Source organism: Rhinatrema bivittatum, chromosome 10, assembly GCF_901001135.1.
Source record: "Rhinatrema bivittatum chromosome 10, aRhiBiv1.1, whole genome shotgun sequence".
NCBI classification, from domain to species: Eukaryota; Metazoa; Chordata; class Amphibia; order Gymnophiona; family Rhinatrematidae; genus Rhinatrema; species Rhinatrema bivittatum.
Genome location: NC_042624.1, coordinates 110,632,197 through 110,650,279, shown reverse-complemented (window position 1 = coordinate 110,650,279; position 18,083 = coordinate 110,632,197). Strand labels below are relative to the sequence as shown.

General features: G+C 43.8%; 1 protein-coding gene across 2 annotated transcripts in view; it reads left to right on the top strand.

Moving 5' to 3' along the window:
* Positions 1-18,083, top strand: part of ZFYVE9 (zinc finger FYVE-type containing 9) — a 95,928-nt gene that overhangs the window by 51,153 nt on the left and 26,692 nt on the right. For both annotated transcript variants that reach the window (XM_029617539.1, XM_029617540.1), the window contains 4 exons: positions 10,373-10,472; positions 11,778-11,954; positions 13,479-13,648; positions 16,503-16,626. In XM_029617539.1, coding sequence (XP_029473399.1) covers positions 10,373-10,472; positions 11,778-11,954; positions 13,479-13,648; positions 16,503-16,626 — 571 coding nt within the window. The remainder of the gene's footprint in view (positions 1-10,372; positions 10,473-11,777; positions 11,955-13,478; positions 13,649-16,502; positions 16,627-18,083) is intronic.

The following is an 18,083-nucleotide window of genomic DNA, read 5'->3' as shown; positions in this document are numbered from 1 at the left end:
GCACGGAGCGGCAGTAGCCACAGAGGCATTCACGGAGCGGGATGCCAGTGGCCAGTGGTAGGTGTCCACCTTCATGGAGCGGAAGGATGTAGGGCTGTCATCTCCCAATTAAATAAAAAACAAAAACAAAAAACAAAACAGGGATGGGATCCATCAGGTCTAGAGGACACATATAAAGAGCAGGTAGTAAAATACTGCACGGAGCGGCAGTAGCCACAGAGGCATTCACGGAGCGGGATGCCAGTGGCCAGTGGTAGGTGTCCATATAAAGAGCAGGTAGTAAAATACTGCACAGAGCGGCAGTAGCCACAGAGGCATTCACGGAGCGGGATGCCAGTGGCCAGTGGTAGGTGTCCACCTTCACGGAGCGGAAGGATGGAGGGCTGTCATCTCCCAATTAAATAAATAATAAAAAAACCCAGGGATGGGATCCATCAGTTCTAGAGGACGCATATAAAGAGCAGGTAGTAAAACACTGCATGGAGCGGCAGTAGCCACAGAGGCATTAACGGAGCGGGATGCCAGTGGCCGGTGGTAGGTGTCCACCTTCACAGAGTAGAAGGATGAAGGGCATCCATCTCCCAATTAAAAAAAGAAAAGAAAAAAGAAAAAAAAACAGGGATGGGTTCATGGGCTTATAGGTATTACCAATTATTAGGCTTTTCAATATTTGATGATAGTTAATGTGACTTTCAAGGCATTCTTCACTTTCGGTGCATGTCCGGCATGACTCCTTGCTTCAATGACAGGGGAAAAGAAAAACTGATACTTCACACATTTCCAGCATTGCCCTCTGCTTCATGGCAGAGAGCTATGCTGCCGCTTACCCAACTAATCAAACTTAATATTTCACTTGGAAGCAGCTCCAGCACTGCTCTCTACATTAATGGTGGGGGTGAAAAGGGAATTAGAACATAAGGTTACTAAGAGCCAAGAGAAACAGTTAAGTATGAGAACAAATGTGTGAAGCTTGCTGGGCAGACTGGATGGACCGGTTGGTCTTCTTCTGCCGTCATTTCTATGTTTCTATGTTCTTTTTCTTACAGTTCACCAGTTTGTTATTGCTTGTACGCCTCTCAAATCATAATTCTCCGCTTGCCTTGTGACATCACAGTCTGTGTTTGCTATGGCAACAAACATGATATTGAAAGAGCATTATGACATCACAGGAAGATGAGCAGCAGAATGAGTTCCAGAAGAAAGAACAAAGCGCTGATGCAGTGCAAATGGTCTTGTTAATAAAGAGTATGAGAGAGATGGCTTCCCATTGCATAATCAATTATTTATGCTGAAATAATTAAAAAAAAAATACAGTGGAATAGAATTTTTTATTTATTTATTTAAGTTTTTTATATACCAACATTCAAGACAATAGTCCCATCATGCTGGTTCACATGAAACAGGAGTGCAAAATAAACTTAAACTTGAACAATAGAATGTAGACAAACACTTCACAAAAGATCTCATTGACAAAAATACACTTTTAAAGAGGTATCAGAAATTGGTATTGTGCATACCGAATCGGTATCAGTCATTTACCCCCAATGAATCCATTTGTGTGCAGGCGCACGCACAAATAAGAATTTAAAATTTTGTATTAGAATAAAGGCTCCACCCTCCCCCCCAAATAACTTCTTTCTTTTATTTTTTCCCTCCCTCCCCATCAGCATAGTACAAACATTGTGCAGCTATTCTCTGGACCTTCCCAGTGAAAACTCAGTCCAGCCTACACAAATCCTCTGAAAATCTCAAGACCCTTATCCAGCCCTCCTAAACCCTAGCAAAGTCCACCAGATTTATTTACCCTTTTCTTTATATATTTAAGGACATTTTGTTTTTCTGTCGATAATCGAGTGAATGAGCCATGCTGTATGGGTGTGAAATCCTCTGGCTGTGCAGATCGGAATCTTCTCCAATAGCAGAGCTTTGCTCTGCTCATGTGCGGGAGTTCCCGTGCATGTACCGAGTCGTCGTCAACGGTTTTAGTCAGTTTTGTTTTTTTCGCATTGCACTCGGACATGAATTTCTTTCTCCTCCTCCACTCACACTTTTTTTTTTTTAGCATTAATGTCGACAAAGAAGGCCCTGGGCTTCAAAAACTGCTCCTGTGGGCACATCATGTCTACCACAGATGGACGCAATTACTGATATCTCTGCCTCGGTCTGGACCACGACCAGGCTTCTTGTAGGGACTGCGGCCGCATGTCCCTTCGAGCCCAGAGGCAAAGAGCTGACAAGATCACAAGGCTTCAGGGAGAAGCGACCGCTTCTCACTCCGGTAGTTATGCACTTTCCACTCGCCACTTGACTCAATTGTTGCCGGGCCCGAAGCCTCACACTCCTGCAGAGACCCGAAAAAGGCTTCTTTGGAGGACATGGCGACTCAACAAAAGAAAAAGAAGCATCACAAGCACCTGAAACCAGGCCAAAAATTAAAGCCAGCGTTTCAGAAACTCATTCAGCGCCAGCAAAACCATCCGCTGTGGTGCATGGCAAGCCGAAGCGCGTCGCTACGGGATCGGCGACTCATGTCTCTGCATCGTCCCATGCCGCTGACGCATCGGCATATGACGCATCCAGACCATTTGCATCGAGTCAAACCATCGGATCAGCAGTGCACGACGCACCCTGGCCCTCTGCATCGTTGTGCCACAGACGCATCGCCACACGTCACATCTGTACCGTCTCGAGGCAAGCCAGCATCGTCCATAGGTAAACCTGCGACGGACAACCATGCATCGGCGCTGGTCCACGGTGCAAAATGTTAGAAACACAAGCATGAAGCAGGAAAGCCAACGGTGCCATATGAGCTAATTCTGCATGATGCTGAATTGCATCCCACGACGCAATCCAGATTCTTGAAACCCCCATGGGAAGATCGTGACCGTCTCAAGGATCTAGACCCGAGGTTTCAATATCAGGAAAGACCTGCATCTTAGAGATACGCGCAACGCCTCTAGAGAACAAACTTCCCAGGACTTACAAGTGGCAGTAGACATGGAACCTATTCTACAACCCAGGTCTTTGTCTCCATGAACCACATCCCCCTCTATTATCTCCTCTGGATCTTATTACCACAGTGGGCAAGCATTTTCAGGTCTATTATGGGAAGGCAGAAGAAGACAGGAAATTTCTCATCTCCAGTCAGTGATCTTCGTTCTAAAGCATATGAGGAAAGACTTAAAGATCTAAACATATATACCCTAGAGCAAAGGTGACATAATGGAGATACGATAGAGTCATTCAAATATCTCCAAGGTTTCCATGCACAGGAGGTGAGCCTTTTTCAATGGAAAGGAGGATCTAGAACAAGGGGTCATGAGATGAGGTTGAAAGGGACTAGACTCAGGAGTAATCTTAGGAAATGTTTCTTTACAGATAAGGTAGTGGATTTGTGGAACAGCCTCCCAGTGGAAGTGGTGGAGACAAAAACTATATGAATTCAAGAAGGTATGGGATAAATACACAGGATCCCTAAGGAAGTGATGAGAATTATAATGCTAAATTAATTGGGCAGACTGGGTGGGCTAAACAGACTTTTTCTGCTGTCATGTTTCTATTTAATGTAAGGCTCTTTAATATGAAGACGGGTCCTTTTCTGCACAAATGTCTCCAGCACCATAAACTTTATGTAACATTTTTTTCTATTGCCAGTAGGAAAGAGTCTTAGTATCCTCTATACTTTAAGGATCAGAAAACTCCACAGCACTGAGATTTTACATTTGTCTACTCTTGATGTAATCAGAAGAGGTTTGATGGTGGCACGAAATATCTTTTCCTATTAATTGATATCTCTGCTGCGTTTGATACAGTAAACCAGATTTTGTTATCCTGATTAATGGAGATTGAGATTACTGGCCATGTTCATCAGTGGTTCCCCTCATACTTGGAAGGTAGAAAATATCAAGTCAGGCAAGGAGCTATCACATCACCATGGTTTCAGCTAATAACCAGCGTGCCCTAGGGATCACCTCTTTCAGCCACATTATTTAATGTCTATAGGGCACCCATTTGCAAATTAAATATTAACTATTGAATCTATGCTGATGAAATACAATTTTTATACCCATTTCCACCTCATGGGCAGATACTGTGTTTGAAATTGAGAACTGGGTGAACGAGAGCCATTTAATCATGAACACGACTAAAACGAAAGTAAAGATCCTCGGTAGGCTCCCACCAGTCAATTTTCCATCTTCAATACAAATCAGTGACAGTGTGATTTTTATTAGCTAGTCCAATACAAAATTTGTAGTCTGATACTGCGTAATCCTTTCGACCACACAAATAATGTAATTAAATCTTCATTTTTCAAACTATGTTTACCCTGCGGGATAAAACCATTCTTATTCTCCTCAAAGTTTTGGACGGTGCTCCAGGCATTTGTGCTATCAGAACTAGACTATTGCAATTCAAGAAAGTATGGGATAAATACCAGGGAGGGAAGGATGGGAATTGAAAGGCTAGATAAATTGGGCAGACTAACTAGGTGATATGGTCTTTCTGCCATCATGTTTCTATTTCTGTTTTCATCCTCCTTTCTTCCAGTGTACTCAAGGCTTTGCAGGAGGTCCAACATGCTGCAGATTGTGTCTCGGTTTTGCGAGCACATAACACCAGTCCTTGAATTACTTCATTGGCTACCTTTCGAATGTGTGTAAAATACAAACTTGCCACAATAACATAAAAAGCTCTAAATATGGAGGCCCTTGTATGCATTCCCTCAGTCGTGAGAATTCATCATTCAGCTGGCACTTTGCACTCTGGCAGCCAAGGGCAGATAGAAATTCCATCTCTCAAGCTAGTTCATCTGAGTGAAGCCAGCGAAAGGAGATTTTGAACAGCAAGTTTCTTTTTGTGTTAATCTTTGGTCAATAGAATGCCACAAGTCCTTTAAGATAGAGTTCAAAACTTTTTTGTTCCAACAGGCATATATGGTCAGCAGTTAAGGTCTGTTCCTAATTAAGGAGCAAGGTTTTATTATGTGTTTTGACTCGCCAGGTACACTGTGACTCGCCATGAACTGTGGAAGGAACAAGAAATAATTATCATTTTCTTCCCACCAAAAAGGCCTTTCTGATGAATAGCTTTTTCCTTTTATCTTTAGTTTGTAATATTTATTTATTTATTTATGTATTTATTCATTTAAGGTTTTTATATACCGGCATTCATGATACAATCACATCATGCCGGTTTACAGTTGAACAGGGGGTGCAGAAGACAAACAACTGGAACTAGTGCAGAGGAAATTGCAGTTACAAAAAACAAGGAGTATCAAACTTGGGAGAGAAGCGAAATACAGAGTGGATACAGAAGTGATTTAACATCCTGTAGAGTTATTTACAGAAGGCTGGAGTGGCTGCATTCTTGAAGTGGAGAGGAGGTCTTTAGGATATGTCCGGAAAAGCTTGTTTATTTAATATAGATACATAGTCAACAATTATAACCTCCCCCCCCCCCCCCCCGAAGTTGTACTTTTTGGCCAGTAATCTCATTCAGATAAGCTACAGTTTTCTTCCAAAAAGACCAAAACGCATGAAAAAAAAAAATATCTGTACACAGACACATCCACACATACACAATGTTGCTTCTTCAAAAACTGTCTTGTGGAAAAAGATAAATCCCTGTTTATAAGAGAGTCATGCAAAAAGACAAAATACTTCCCCCGAATGAAGATCTGAAGAAAGGAACAGGGATGCATGCTTCAAAATCTCAGTGCTCCTCTGGCAATGTGAGGGACCCGGCACCGGTGATGTGTTTGTATTGTTTGCTTCAGGGGAAAGTAATCTAAAAAAATGCTTGACTGTTCGAATTTGGAATCAAAATGGACATGCCAGTCCCAAAACTTAAAATAAGATTCTTTTGGAAAGTGTTTACGTTACATTCCGCCCTACTATTTATTTATTTTTTAATATTTCTGCTTTTATATATATTAGGTGTCACTTTTTGCATCTTTTTCTTTGATCTATTTATCACATGCTGACTGAGAGCTGGACAAACCTTGCTGTGTCAGTTCCTTCTGACTGGCTAGATTTTGTCCAGGCATATTGTAGCACTGGCCCTGGAGGTTTTCCTGGGACATGGTTAAGAACATAAGAATATGCCATACTGGGTCAGACCAAGGGTCCATCAAGCCCAGCATCCTGTTTCCAACAGTGGCCAACCCAGGCCATAAGAACCTGGCAAGTACCCAAAAACTAAGTCTATCCCATGCTACTGATGCAATTAATAGCAGTGGCTATTTTTGGATTTCTCCAAGAACTTCTCCAATCCTTTTATAAACCCAGCTACACTAACTGCACTAACCACATCCTCTGGCAACAAATTCCAGAGTTTAATTGTGCGTTGTGTGAAAAAGAACTTTCTCCGATTAGTTTTAAATGTGCCACATGCTTAGACGTTGAACTGAATATTTGGACAAAGTTGGTCCGGTTAACTGAGTTTGCATATGGCTGGCTGAATATTGGCTTTGTACTTTGCAGAACATGTTGGTTGGTATTTATGTCTGTATCTTTAGCAGGAATAGCATGGCTGGGTCCTCATTGCGATATTAAAAGGACCAGTTATCCCTTATTCCATGCAAACAGTGCACACAAGAGGTTTTATTTCGCCACAAGGTGTGATTGCAGCGTTGTGAAGGTTGCAATTGGTTAAGAATCATGTGAATATGTTCATCCTTCATGTATAATTAGGCTGCATGTTCTACCTCTGTAAGGGGCAGTTATTGTGATGCTGTCTTAATATTTGGCCCTTTGTAAGGCTTGTGTTGTATTGTTTGGTACACTGCGGGGGGGGGGGGAGAAGTTATTAAATAGTTAAAAAAAATATTGTGGGTGAGTTACATGCGAGGGACGATCTCCTTATGTTTTAAAAAAAGAAAAGAATTGCACTGGCTGAGCATTGATTCCAGAGTGCGGTTTAAAATCTCGTCACTGACATTTAATTCTCTATATGATTTAAGACAAACTTAAGGTATATCTCCCTTTCTCCCCCACTCAGATCATTGTAGAAGGGGCTTTTTATCTATCAGATACATGCTGCATATGTCTAGTAGTAGTATTTATATTATTTCTTTATCGTTCTGTACTGATATTGTATGGCATCATTTTATTTTGTTATTTGAGTGATTAATTATTTTGTTTTAATTGTATTATTTGTTGCATGGCATGTTTATTCTCCTTGGTTGGATAGGTGATTTTATAAGTATTAGCAATGAATAAAATACTCGTTTCTACAGAAACTCGGGGTTTAAGGTTCCCACGGTTGGAAATGCTGGTTCACAGGAGGGATTTCATAGGCTTTTATTCCAGTTCAGTAGTTTTGTGTTGATTTGGTGAAAGTCTCCTAGAACCATTAACTTCAAAATATTAACCGTGAGTCTAATACTTGGCGAATGTAATATTTTGCATCCCTAGTGTTGATGAGGTTTTGGTGATGTCTTGTAACCCAAGACTGACCGTGCGTCTGTTAGTGTCAGCAGAATGCTGTGAAGATCTTTTGGAATCTGGAGAAGGGATGTGAGGCTGGGAGAAGGCTGGGCTGCAGCTCAGGTTGCAAGGCAGATAATCTTGGCAGTCTTCAGGTAAAACACATTTCATCATGCATTGCTGCAGGGGTTAAATTAACTGCAAAAAAAAAAAAAAAAAAAGCATCAAAACTGTGGCAGTGTTGTGCACTACAATATGGAGGGAGCTGGCTTCAGGTCCCAGTTCAGTTCTTCCGTGGCCTGGGCTGGCTGGGAGTTGGGAATGCTGCAGGATCAGTTTTGAAAAGCCCCTTTGGGGGGACATGGAGGAAGGGAGTTATAGCCGTCGTGTAATGGTGACACCTAGTGGTTGGATTTAGGGTTCATGATTTTGTAGGGCTCTGGAAGGAGCCCTAGTGTATGGCCCCACCGGCCGAGGACTGCCACTGCATCACCAGAGCAGGTATATTATGAAAGGCTGGATATAAAATAGGAAAATAATCCCTGATTGAAGGCTCGTGGCACCAGATCCCAGCCCTGGTTCCGACTTGAGCCCAAAAGAGTAGGAGGAAACTCTGCCTGTCCCTGCATGTGCACAAATAAGCTGGCAGTTTCCACATAATCACATCTTGTGCTCATCGCCCATGACGAGGAGTTGCCTCAGTTGTACACCTTTGATTAGGAGAATAATTATTTTGTCTTGGGAGCATTTTCAAATATATATGAGCCAACAAGTCAAATTGCATTTTGGAATGTGTGCACCCATTAGTACGTTGGCGTGATATAAATCAGAACTTTGCATTACTTTGACGACCAGACTCTCTCTGTGAGTTGTTTATTTTCCATGAGTAAATTCTGCATGGTTTTAAACTACAAATGAGCTCATTAGCCTGTCAGCGTGACTGTGAAAATCAGCAAAAACATTTCCTGTTCAGAATAGGACAGTTTGCTAAATACTGCCATTCCTGTCTCTGAACAATCTGCTTCACCCTCCCGTCTCTCTCAGCTGAAAACTTGGCTCTCTTCTGATATGGACTATGAGGCGCAACCTCGTTTTGTTCGGAATAGAGAGGGCAGTAATGAATCTCCCTGTGGATCTTTATACCCGCTGGACTTCCCATTCATTCTCAAAGGGAAATTCCATGCCACACATGTACTATTTCCTGTGGACTTGGAGGGAAGAGGGGACAATGCATTTACATACTCATTTACCCACTTAGAAACGAAAGATCGCTATTTCCCTGGGAGAATCAAAGCCACTTTCTTGAGAAAAGAAACACCAAAATAATTGGTGAACAAGGGATTTTTTTTTTTGTCCACATTCTGTCATCAACAGTGATTTATACGCTTGCTTATGTTTAAAAGTCTGTATAACAATCACACTTAAATAGTTCCATGTTGGAAATGTATTTATTGAATATATGGTTAGGTATTTGCTTGCTGCTTTTGGGGGATTTACCAGAACGTCACCTATTTTACTAACAGAGAGAAAGTTCAGCTAACAGGCGATGCCACATTATTATTCCAGCTTGGACCATTTCATACTTAATAGTGACCAGTTATATTGCCAGTACTTCTCGACCATCCTTACCACCTGATGCTGCCCTCCACTTGGACCGTGCAGTGAGCAGAGTGACGAGGGCAGATTCCAGCATATACTGTGAATTCTCTCAAGCTTTTAGCAAACTCTTTTCATATTTAGCCCAAACTGGATACCTGCATAATGAATTTCTGTATGAATTGCTGGTTTAAAGAGCAGTCTGTGCTTTAGGAAGCATTACAGTGCAGATTTTGGACACTTTTTAACAGCTAGGGAGGAAGCATGGCCTAGCTATGGGTCTGAGCAATGGGCTAGGAACCACTTCTCCCACTGGATGCTGCCTGTGACCTTGGACAAGTGACTTCACTTCCCATTGTAAGCTCTTTAGGGACTTATCATACCTGACTAATTATTGCCATTATAGAACACTGTAATGTTCATTATAGAACATCCAGTAATGCTATATAATGCTATTTTCACAGAATCCCGATTTTAGAGGTTTATTATGGTTGAGGGCATTGATTTTTCCATGTTACTTAATTTTCCATTGGATTTCTTCCTCAGGAGTTCCATTCATTTGTTCTGTTTTCCCCAAAATAGGATTGCCATGCATTGTTGTGATGGAACATCTGGTTCAGGGGATTAAAGCATTAGAGCAGATATGCCCTGATTTCAAAACAAACCACCACCAAGTCAGTTTCTCATGTTGAAATTACAGATTGATTGGTCAACCTTTATTTTTGTGTTTCTAAGGGGACCACATGGCTATTCATGCTGAAAAGCTAAAGAAGGTCTATAGAAACTTATGCCATAACTAATGCGCATATCCCATAGGTAAGATTTCCTCAGTCTTAGGACCAGAAACTAATGAGAGTAATTTAGAACTGCATCCAGGTACTTGTTCTGCGGTGCAAGCTGAGAATATCACAGCCATTTTTTAAATCTCAGCCTTTACAAATCATACTGCATCATAAAACCCCGGAGAAATATGGGATAATTTGTACTACTCTCTTGCCAGAACCAGCAGTGTCATGCCCCTGGAATAGTGCGGCATGAAGTATGGAGTCTGTAATTTTGGATTATTCTGAATATTCATAGATGACTCCCCCAGAGCACATGCGTTGAATAACAGCCTATTATATAATTAAACTTTGTGTGCAAACCGCTAAATACAAGTTTTGTCATTTATACTGCTGTGTGAACTAAATGTGGGTATTTTCTTCTCTCTCTTCTAAAAACATTTCTTTAATGTTCTGCTGATTTTTTTTCTTTTTGCCTCTGCTTGCCATGAAATGATAGTTGTTCTTATGGATTTTTTTTTTTTTTTTTTTTTGGGGTATATGCATTTCTCTCCTCTCACGCTTCAGGTCTTCTGCGCTGCATGTTGCAACCTGAAGTGCCGACTGCTGTACATGGAGAGGAAGGAGGCTCGCGTGTGCGTGATCTGCCATTCTGTTCTCATGAACGGTAAGTGCAGGGGCCCCGTGGCTCCCCCCCCCCCCCCCACACTACAGCAGCTGCGCTGAACAGGACCAGAGGGCAACCTCTGGCAGCCGTAACCTGGATAAAGCTGCTCCTGCTTGCTCAAATATTCATGGCAGCCACAGTTTCCTGATTGTAATATTTCTGGCACCCCTAGTGTAAGTAGAGTGAATGTTTTCCTTAAAGATGAAAAAAAAAAAAAGGTTTAACCATGTGCTAATTAAACATTTTAGGGTTCTTTTGCAAAATGCGCGCACAAGGAATGTGGATTTTTTTTTGGGCTCAGCTCAGTCAGAACCAGGGCTGGGGGTGGGGGGATGCAGTGCCCAGAGCCTTCATTTGTAACTACTTGGGAATATTTTAAGGTCCCCCCCCCCCCCCCCCCCAAACTCACTTAGCCCAAGTCATTACAGTGGTAGTCCTCAGCCAGGGGCATGCACCAGGGCCCCTTTCAGTCATGTGCTCTAAATCTGGCCACTAGATGTGATGCTCCACAATTAGAGGGTCTCCCCACTCATTCCTCTTCCCCCCCCCCGGGGCTATGAGTGCTACCTCGGCAGCATCCCTAGCCAACCCAGGGAGTGGAAAACCTGAGCCCGGGATTGAAATCAGATTGTCTACAGAGCAGTGCATGGTGTACAATATGAAGACACATTGATTTGCTGAACTCTTATATTGGTTCCTTTAAATTCGAACCCACTGGTATAAAACACAAGAGCGCCCTGCTTAGAACAAGCTGTAAAACATCATTTGGAGGTGTTGACAGAGTTCACGTGCGCTGTAGAGAGCGCACTGTAAAATGTGTACGTTCAGAATATGCTCATGTTAATGAGATGCCCTTTACTGACTAATTTTTCTTAAATTCAAGGCAGCATTTGATGTAGGCCTATTTCAAACTGAGCAATGTTTGCAGTAGGCTCAGGAAACCGGTTTCTGGCCATTGCAGCGTGAGCTGGAGCTCTTATTTCCTCATGCATGTAGAGTGCAGGCAGCAGGAGAGGTGTCTTTGAGTACATTGTACAGTTTATTTGTTATTTTTCATGTAGATGTAAGAATTATCAGTTGAAATTTAAAAATGATGTTAACAGAAGCTGAGTTGGGGATTTTGGAGATGGTGGATAAGTGTCCCTTTAGCCTTCTCGTGCTCAAACTTGCACTGTAAACTCCCGAGCAAAGAATTAGTAGCTGCGTGAATGGTTGTGCGCAGCGGTGTTTACAAAATAATGATCAAAGCTTAAGTCGAAAATGTCAGACTTGGTTCACCTTTCCTGCTCTTGTGTGTGTTTGCAGCTCAAGCCTGGGAAAACATGATGAGTGCCTCCAGCCAGAGCCCGAACCCTAACAATCCTGCCGAGTACTGTTCTACTATCCCTCCCCTCCAGCAGGCTCAGGCCTCTGGAGCCCTGAGTTCCCCACCGCCCACTGTCATGGTGCCTGTGGGAGTTCTGAAGCACCCTGGGACGGACGGTAAGTTCCTTTTTATTGGGTTGTTTTTTTTTTATGTTTATTTTTTTATTCCGTGAGAGAGATTTTATGCTTTGATGTTGTTTCTTGATGTACATCGCCTGGAGCAGTTGGACAGCTGATTAAAAAAAAAAATACAAATAAAGGCCTAGGCCTGCTCCCGTTGAGATAGTCATGTATGCAGGCTGCTGGCATGCTGAAAAAGAGGTGCAGGACTGTGCACGTCTAGTAGTGCTTTAGAAATGATGAATGGTGGTGGTGGTGGTGGTAGGTTTAAGGATTTGGCAAAGTCCTGCAGAGCTGTGCTTGCCCAAATAAAAAAAAAAATTGCACCTTTTGCCCAAAGCTTGAATGTCTCGCATGCTCTGTTTGTTCTGATGTAGCTTTAAAGCAGCCATGAATGCTGCCTACTGTAAATTTGGGAGCTGCTGTGAGTCAGAGGCCAATTTAGGCTTTGGCAAGGTAAAAGAATCAATCGGGTATTTTCCATAAAATGTTCCTGCTCTAGAAAGAAATATGGGCGTGGTGGAATTGAGTGAATGTGCAAAATCCCTGTGGTCCCCACTTTCTCCTCCTCCCTCCTGACCCTGACCATTAATTGGCTGCTGCTTTAAAAGCATTTTCTTCAGTTCCAAGCTAATTCTGGGAATAGATGCGTGATGAATTCATCCTGCTTACTACTATATAGTAATTGCTGTCATTTTTTGTAAGTAATAGGATCCGCTGCTTGGCAGAGCTGTAATTTTGTGAACAGTTTTCCTGACAGAGTATGGAAACCGTGCTGGTCAGAACTTGCATGTGAGGAAAGGCATCCGGGAAGCAGGGTTACTCCTTTCACAAGCTCAAAAGAGAGAGGGTTAAACTATTTCAAGGCAAACATGAAAAAAGGGCTTCTGGAAGGATTTGACAGTTTGGATCCATCCAGTAAAAAAAAAAATAAAAATGTCATTTTGTGCAAGTTTGGGCTTGGAGGGCTGTATTTAAAGGGTCTAAATGATTTTTTGTTCAGACCTCTGCTAGATGACACTCTTATACCATAAGAGGCTTTCCAGCAGCACTTGTTAGGTTGTTATGAAGTGCACTCCCTTTTCTCAAAAGGAAAAAGCCTCTCGTGATTGCACTGCAGCAGCCCGGTGCTTTCTTACTGATTGAGGGTGTAATATGAACAGAATATGTGGAGTATCACACACTGGTGGATCGTGCCCCTCAAAATGTTATTTTAGTGCTGTCTCCTCACGTGCTAAGCACGTTGATTGCTTGAGCATCCATTGTAGCTTTTGAACTGGGTAACTATGTATTTTAGTGGAAGGACAGAAACAAGAGATGGGTGTAGCTGTTTCAATAATTTATAGACTTCGTGTGGAGACTAAGGTTCATATCGTCTTTACCATCAGCTTCTGCAGTGTACTAGGAGTGTAGGTGTTTAATTCTCTGTCGTCTATTCTGAAGTGACTTCCTTCTTTCATCAAAACCCAGGTGATGGCGTTATCTTTACATTTGATTGTTTCACCCTCTTTGCCTTTGAAGTGATTCAGCCCAGGGAACAGAGACGAGTTTGGTTTGCTGATGGGATCTTGCCCAATGGAGAAGTTGCTGACGCAGCAAAACTGACGGTCAATGGGACGTCCTGCGCAGGAACACTAGCAGTGTCACATGACCCGGCCAAATCTCCTCCTGGTAAAACTTCGCCAGCAGAGGTAAAGAAAGATCGACTTGTTGATTGCTGGGAACGCAGTTAGCTGCTAAAGTACTTCAGCTTGGCCTGAATCAAAATGTAGCCCAAATACAGGTGTGTAGCAGAAAAGCATAGACCTAAACGACCTCAGAAGATTCAAAGCTCATCCGAGGCATCTAAGTCTGTGGTGAAATATGAGCCTGCTGCACTGATCTTGAGGTTTCATCGTGTGGGTTTTTTGGTTCTGGTTGTTTCCTGCTACTTCTTTGCTCAATCCAGACCAGGTCTAGGAGGTGCCTTGAGCTTGTCATTTTTCCCTGACTTTTTATATCCCGTTTCCAATTTACAATTTAGTCCAGTCATGGCAGGGGGCCGTGCATCGGGTGCTGCTCTCTATGAGCCCCCTTCTCCTAGGGGCTGTGAGCTCTGCTTCCGCAGCACCACAGCTCAGAGGACCTGAAGCAGAAATGGAAACCAGGTCTCTGCGCAGAGCAGCGTTGCATCAGTGCTACTGGGCTGCCCAGCTGGCCTCGCCTACTTCTCTAAGGCCATCGCTGAAAGCAGAAGGATGGGCGAACTCCTGCTTCAGCTCCTGCCATCCTGACTACAGAAGATAAGAAATTGTACAAAATGCTGTCTTCCTTTCAACCCTAGTAAGAGTGAGCCTATAGGGCCTTATTCAATTAAATCTTTGTTCCAGTGGCACAGAGTGGTGGGGGGAGGGGGATTCCTTTTTCAATAAGGAGCCCTCGGTGCCTTGGTAGTTACAGTGCCATAGGTGCACGTCACTTCTTACGCAGTGCATTCAGTGCTGCAGCAGTGACTGCACTGTATGGACAAGCTTGGCTTACAAAACAAAAGAGAAGTACTAAAACGGAAACACTTTTCCATCATGTTCAGGCTCTTCCAAGCGAGGGTGTGCAGTCTGTAGTGCATAGGCCCCGATAACTAAGAAAAGAGGTGTGCCGTGCACCACCAGCTTCCCGGGGCCCAAGCAGGGGCTTCCTGAGGCTTTTCCCGGGCCTGACCCGAGGTCTTCTTGGGACTTTCCCGGTCCTGACCCTGAAGGCATCTTGGAGCTTTCCCGGGTTCAATCCAAGGCCTCCTCGGGTCTTCCCCCGGCCTTATAGCTAAAGGCTGACCGGCGCCATTTTGTTGTACAGCCCTAAGTTTGTACGACTGTACAACAAAATGCAGCTGGCTGGCCCTGGGATTAGTGCCATTTTGTTGTTACTGTGGCACCGCTCTCACGGCTGACCAGCGCCAGTTTTGAGGGATGTTGAGAGTTAGCAGGTGAATGGGTATCCCTTCTGCCCCTTTTACTAATTAGGACCCCCATGGAAGGGGTGGGTGGGTGGGGTTAGGGGTGGTTTTCAGCCCTGGCACCTTTTTGGCGGTGTGGGGGACCCTGGTGAGGTTCTGTTTCACAGTGCGTAAGGTAACTTTTCATTCTGTGCACCACCAACCTTGGCAGTCACCTTACGTCCCTGCGCCATGTGTCCAGTTTGGTCTTTAAACAGCCTACTGTATTTTGATTTTTGTCATCAACTAAGAACTTTCAAATTACTTTATTTGCTAGGTTTCACATGATGATTTCACACAGATTTCCTTTCCAGCTCCTCTCATCTTTACATCTCTTGGACTAAAGTTAGTGAAGGATTGTTTAATGTTCAAGAAATTGCTGATAAAACTGCTTTTAAAGAGCAGATTTCATGGTTTTTGCTGGATGGGCAGAAAGACTCAACAGACAATCAAAAACTAAGAATCATATTTAAGTTTCATGCAAAAGCAAACCAAAAATTAACCAAAGATTGCAAGTCAATAAGCATGTTCATTTTTCGACTCAGTAATTTTCCTCCTCCTTAGGGATTACCACCTTAATGGAAGCCAGCGCCTACTTGGGTCTGTGGTGCGAGCCTTTATTCGCAATTGCCTGGGTTTCTGTCCTATTCTTATTCGTCTTTTCTCCTCCTGTGTAGCCCAGACATTGCAGTGACAGCCCTTGGTCACTCTGAACCCTGCTTTGTGGTGTTGCTATGAAGGTTGCCTCCGTGGCATTCCCGGTCCACCCAAGTATGGTTGCCAGCTGGCTCCAGATTTTCAGGACAGGTTGATCTCCCCACTATGTGCAGGGACTTGTAGTTTTGGTGTCCCTATTGATTTCCTTAATAAAAACGATACTAGACGGCCATGCAGGCAGTGGGGAATAATCCAAGACTAGATCAGCCTGTTCTGAAAATCTGGAGCCATTTGGCAACTCTAGGTGCAAGAAACAGAGCCTCGGCCTTGGAATGAAACCCATGTCTTCTGTATGTCACTGCCACTGAGCTATTGGGTTGTCCTTGCTTTCAGTTTTAAAATGTGCAGGAAAATCCTTCTGCAGGGTGCACTGCAGAACATTTTTGCCAATTACATTTTCAGATTTTTTTTAGACAGAAGCTCCTGGTGCTTTTTTGCACAAGTTTTTAGTTGCACCTATTTTTTTCCTGTGGAATTTTTTCCTTTGAACAGATGTGCTATTTTAACATTGTTTGCTCACCCAGGTTGCAGGCTTTTTTCCTTTTTTTTTTTCCTAAAACTTAAATCTGTCCCTAAGGGTTTTCTCCCATTCTGTGCCTGTCTGGCTGCACCTTGGATTAAATCAAATCCTTTGAGAGAGAACTCTGTGTTTCAGGTTTAATTAGGTAGCAGATAATATATGCAACGGAAACGCATCTTTATAAAAGGAAAAGTCTGCTAAGAGTCTGTGAGCTTTCCACACATGCTCAGTATTTCTGTTTTTCTGTCTCCCTTCCCTCTTTCCACAGAATGTGTAGAGCTGTCTGTAGTCCACAGTGACTTCCTGTCTCTTCTTACTTTTTCTTTTTGTTTTAAAGACTGAAACCTCTTCTGGATTTTCCGGGAATATAACTCAGGTTGGGAGCCCAGTTGGAAGTGCAATGAATCTAATCCCTGAAGATGGCCTTCCTCCAATCCTGATCTCCACTGGAGTGAAAGGAGGTAGGCTTGATCCCCAGGGCAGTGCAGGTGACAGAATGCCAGTTTCCTGTCTGGGATAACGGTTACAGGTTGGGTGTAGCTATGGAGTCCCCTTTGAAATGTACAGAAGGCAGCACAGGGCCATTGCCATCCCAAACATTCATCAGTAATACTGGTGGGGTAAATGTGTTCACCTATTTTTTTCTTCAGGAGAAGTTTTAGTTTGCCTGTTCCACTCTTGGTGGAAAGGGGAAGGGAGGCCTTAAGACAGGGAAACCAGATCTGCAAGTGTATTCCATGATGACGATTATGACAATCCTTTCCTTAGCTCTCATCACTTCTTTCCTAGCATGTAGCCAGATGGACTCAGGACCAATGGGTTGTGCTTTCCTGCTAGCAGTTGGAGACTGAGTCAGATGTCACAGCTGACATCACATTAGATACGCCCCTGCAGTGACCTCAGCCCTTCAGTATCTCTCTGTCTCCAGCAGACGTAGGCATGCTTTCCCAATGGGGATCGCTGTACCTTTTGGAAGAAGAAATTCTACTTTTAAATTGGAGAAAAGATTGAGCTCCGCTCTCCTGTGGTGTTACCTAAAGGTCCCTCCCCTAGTTGAGAATTCCTGAGGTGATTTCCGAGATCCCTCAGAGGTGTGCCTTGCTCTGGTAGCCGGTTCCCAGCATGGACTTTACTGCTGAAGCAGCTGAAAGGCAGCAGGTGCCGGAAGCTGAGCATGGCGGTGACGGCCAAAGCTCTCTCTCCCCCCGCAGTCTGAGACTGTCTCTGTACGCAGCCAGTAAGTGTCGAGCCCAGGTAAGTTTAAAAAAAAAAAAGCAGATTTACCTTCAGAGAAGAGGGGTTTCAGTAAGACTTCCTCCGGTCTCCTTGCCTCGCACGCTGTACTGATGTCGTTCCCGATCCGGTTGGGGCATAGGAAAGTGGGCTTATGAGTGGGTTGCTCTCTGCGCTGCTTGTCATATTAGGGCTTCCCAGCCTGACCTGGATTCCAACTTGTGATAGCACTGTGAGGAAGCCCAAGGGGATTTGGCTTCCTGGACTTTGCTGAGCCTGGCTCCTCCCATTCAGATGATGGATTGGCCGCCTTAACTGGAAGTACTCTGGATCTGAGTTATCCCTTGGCTGGGTCTTCCATGGGAGAGGGAAACTTGGCTGGGCCCACCCCAATTCTCCCCGACTAGGCATGGACCTGGCAGCCTTTTCTTGGGTGGAATTTTTCCAGGGACTACAGGCCTTTGTATAGGTGCAGTCTACTTCCTCGCTTGCCCCCTGTCTGGATGGAACCCCAGCTGGCCCCCTCTCCCTCTCCTATTCCTGTTGGCAGACCTCAAGGCATGCTCTGCTTGATCAAGGGTATCCCTAGTGGGGACCCTGATGGCACAGACGAAGAGCAAGATCCCTTGGAAGAAGGGGAAATTCCCCTGGGATTAGAACCGTATCGACCCACGTTACGGTTCTT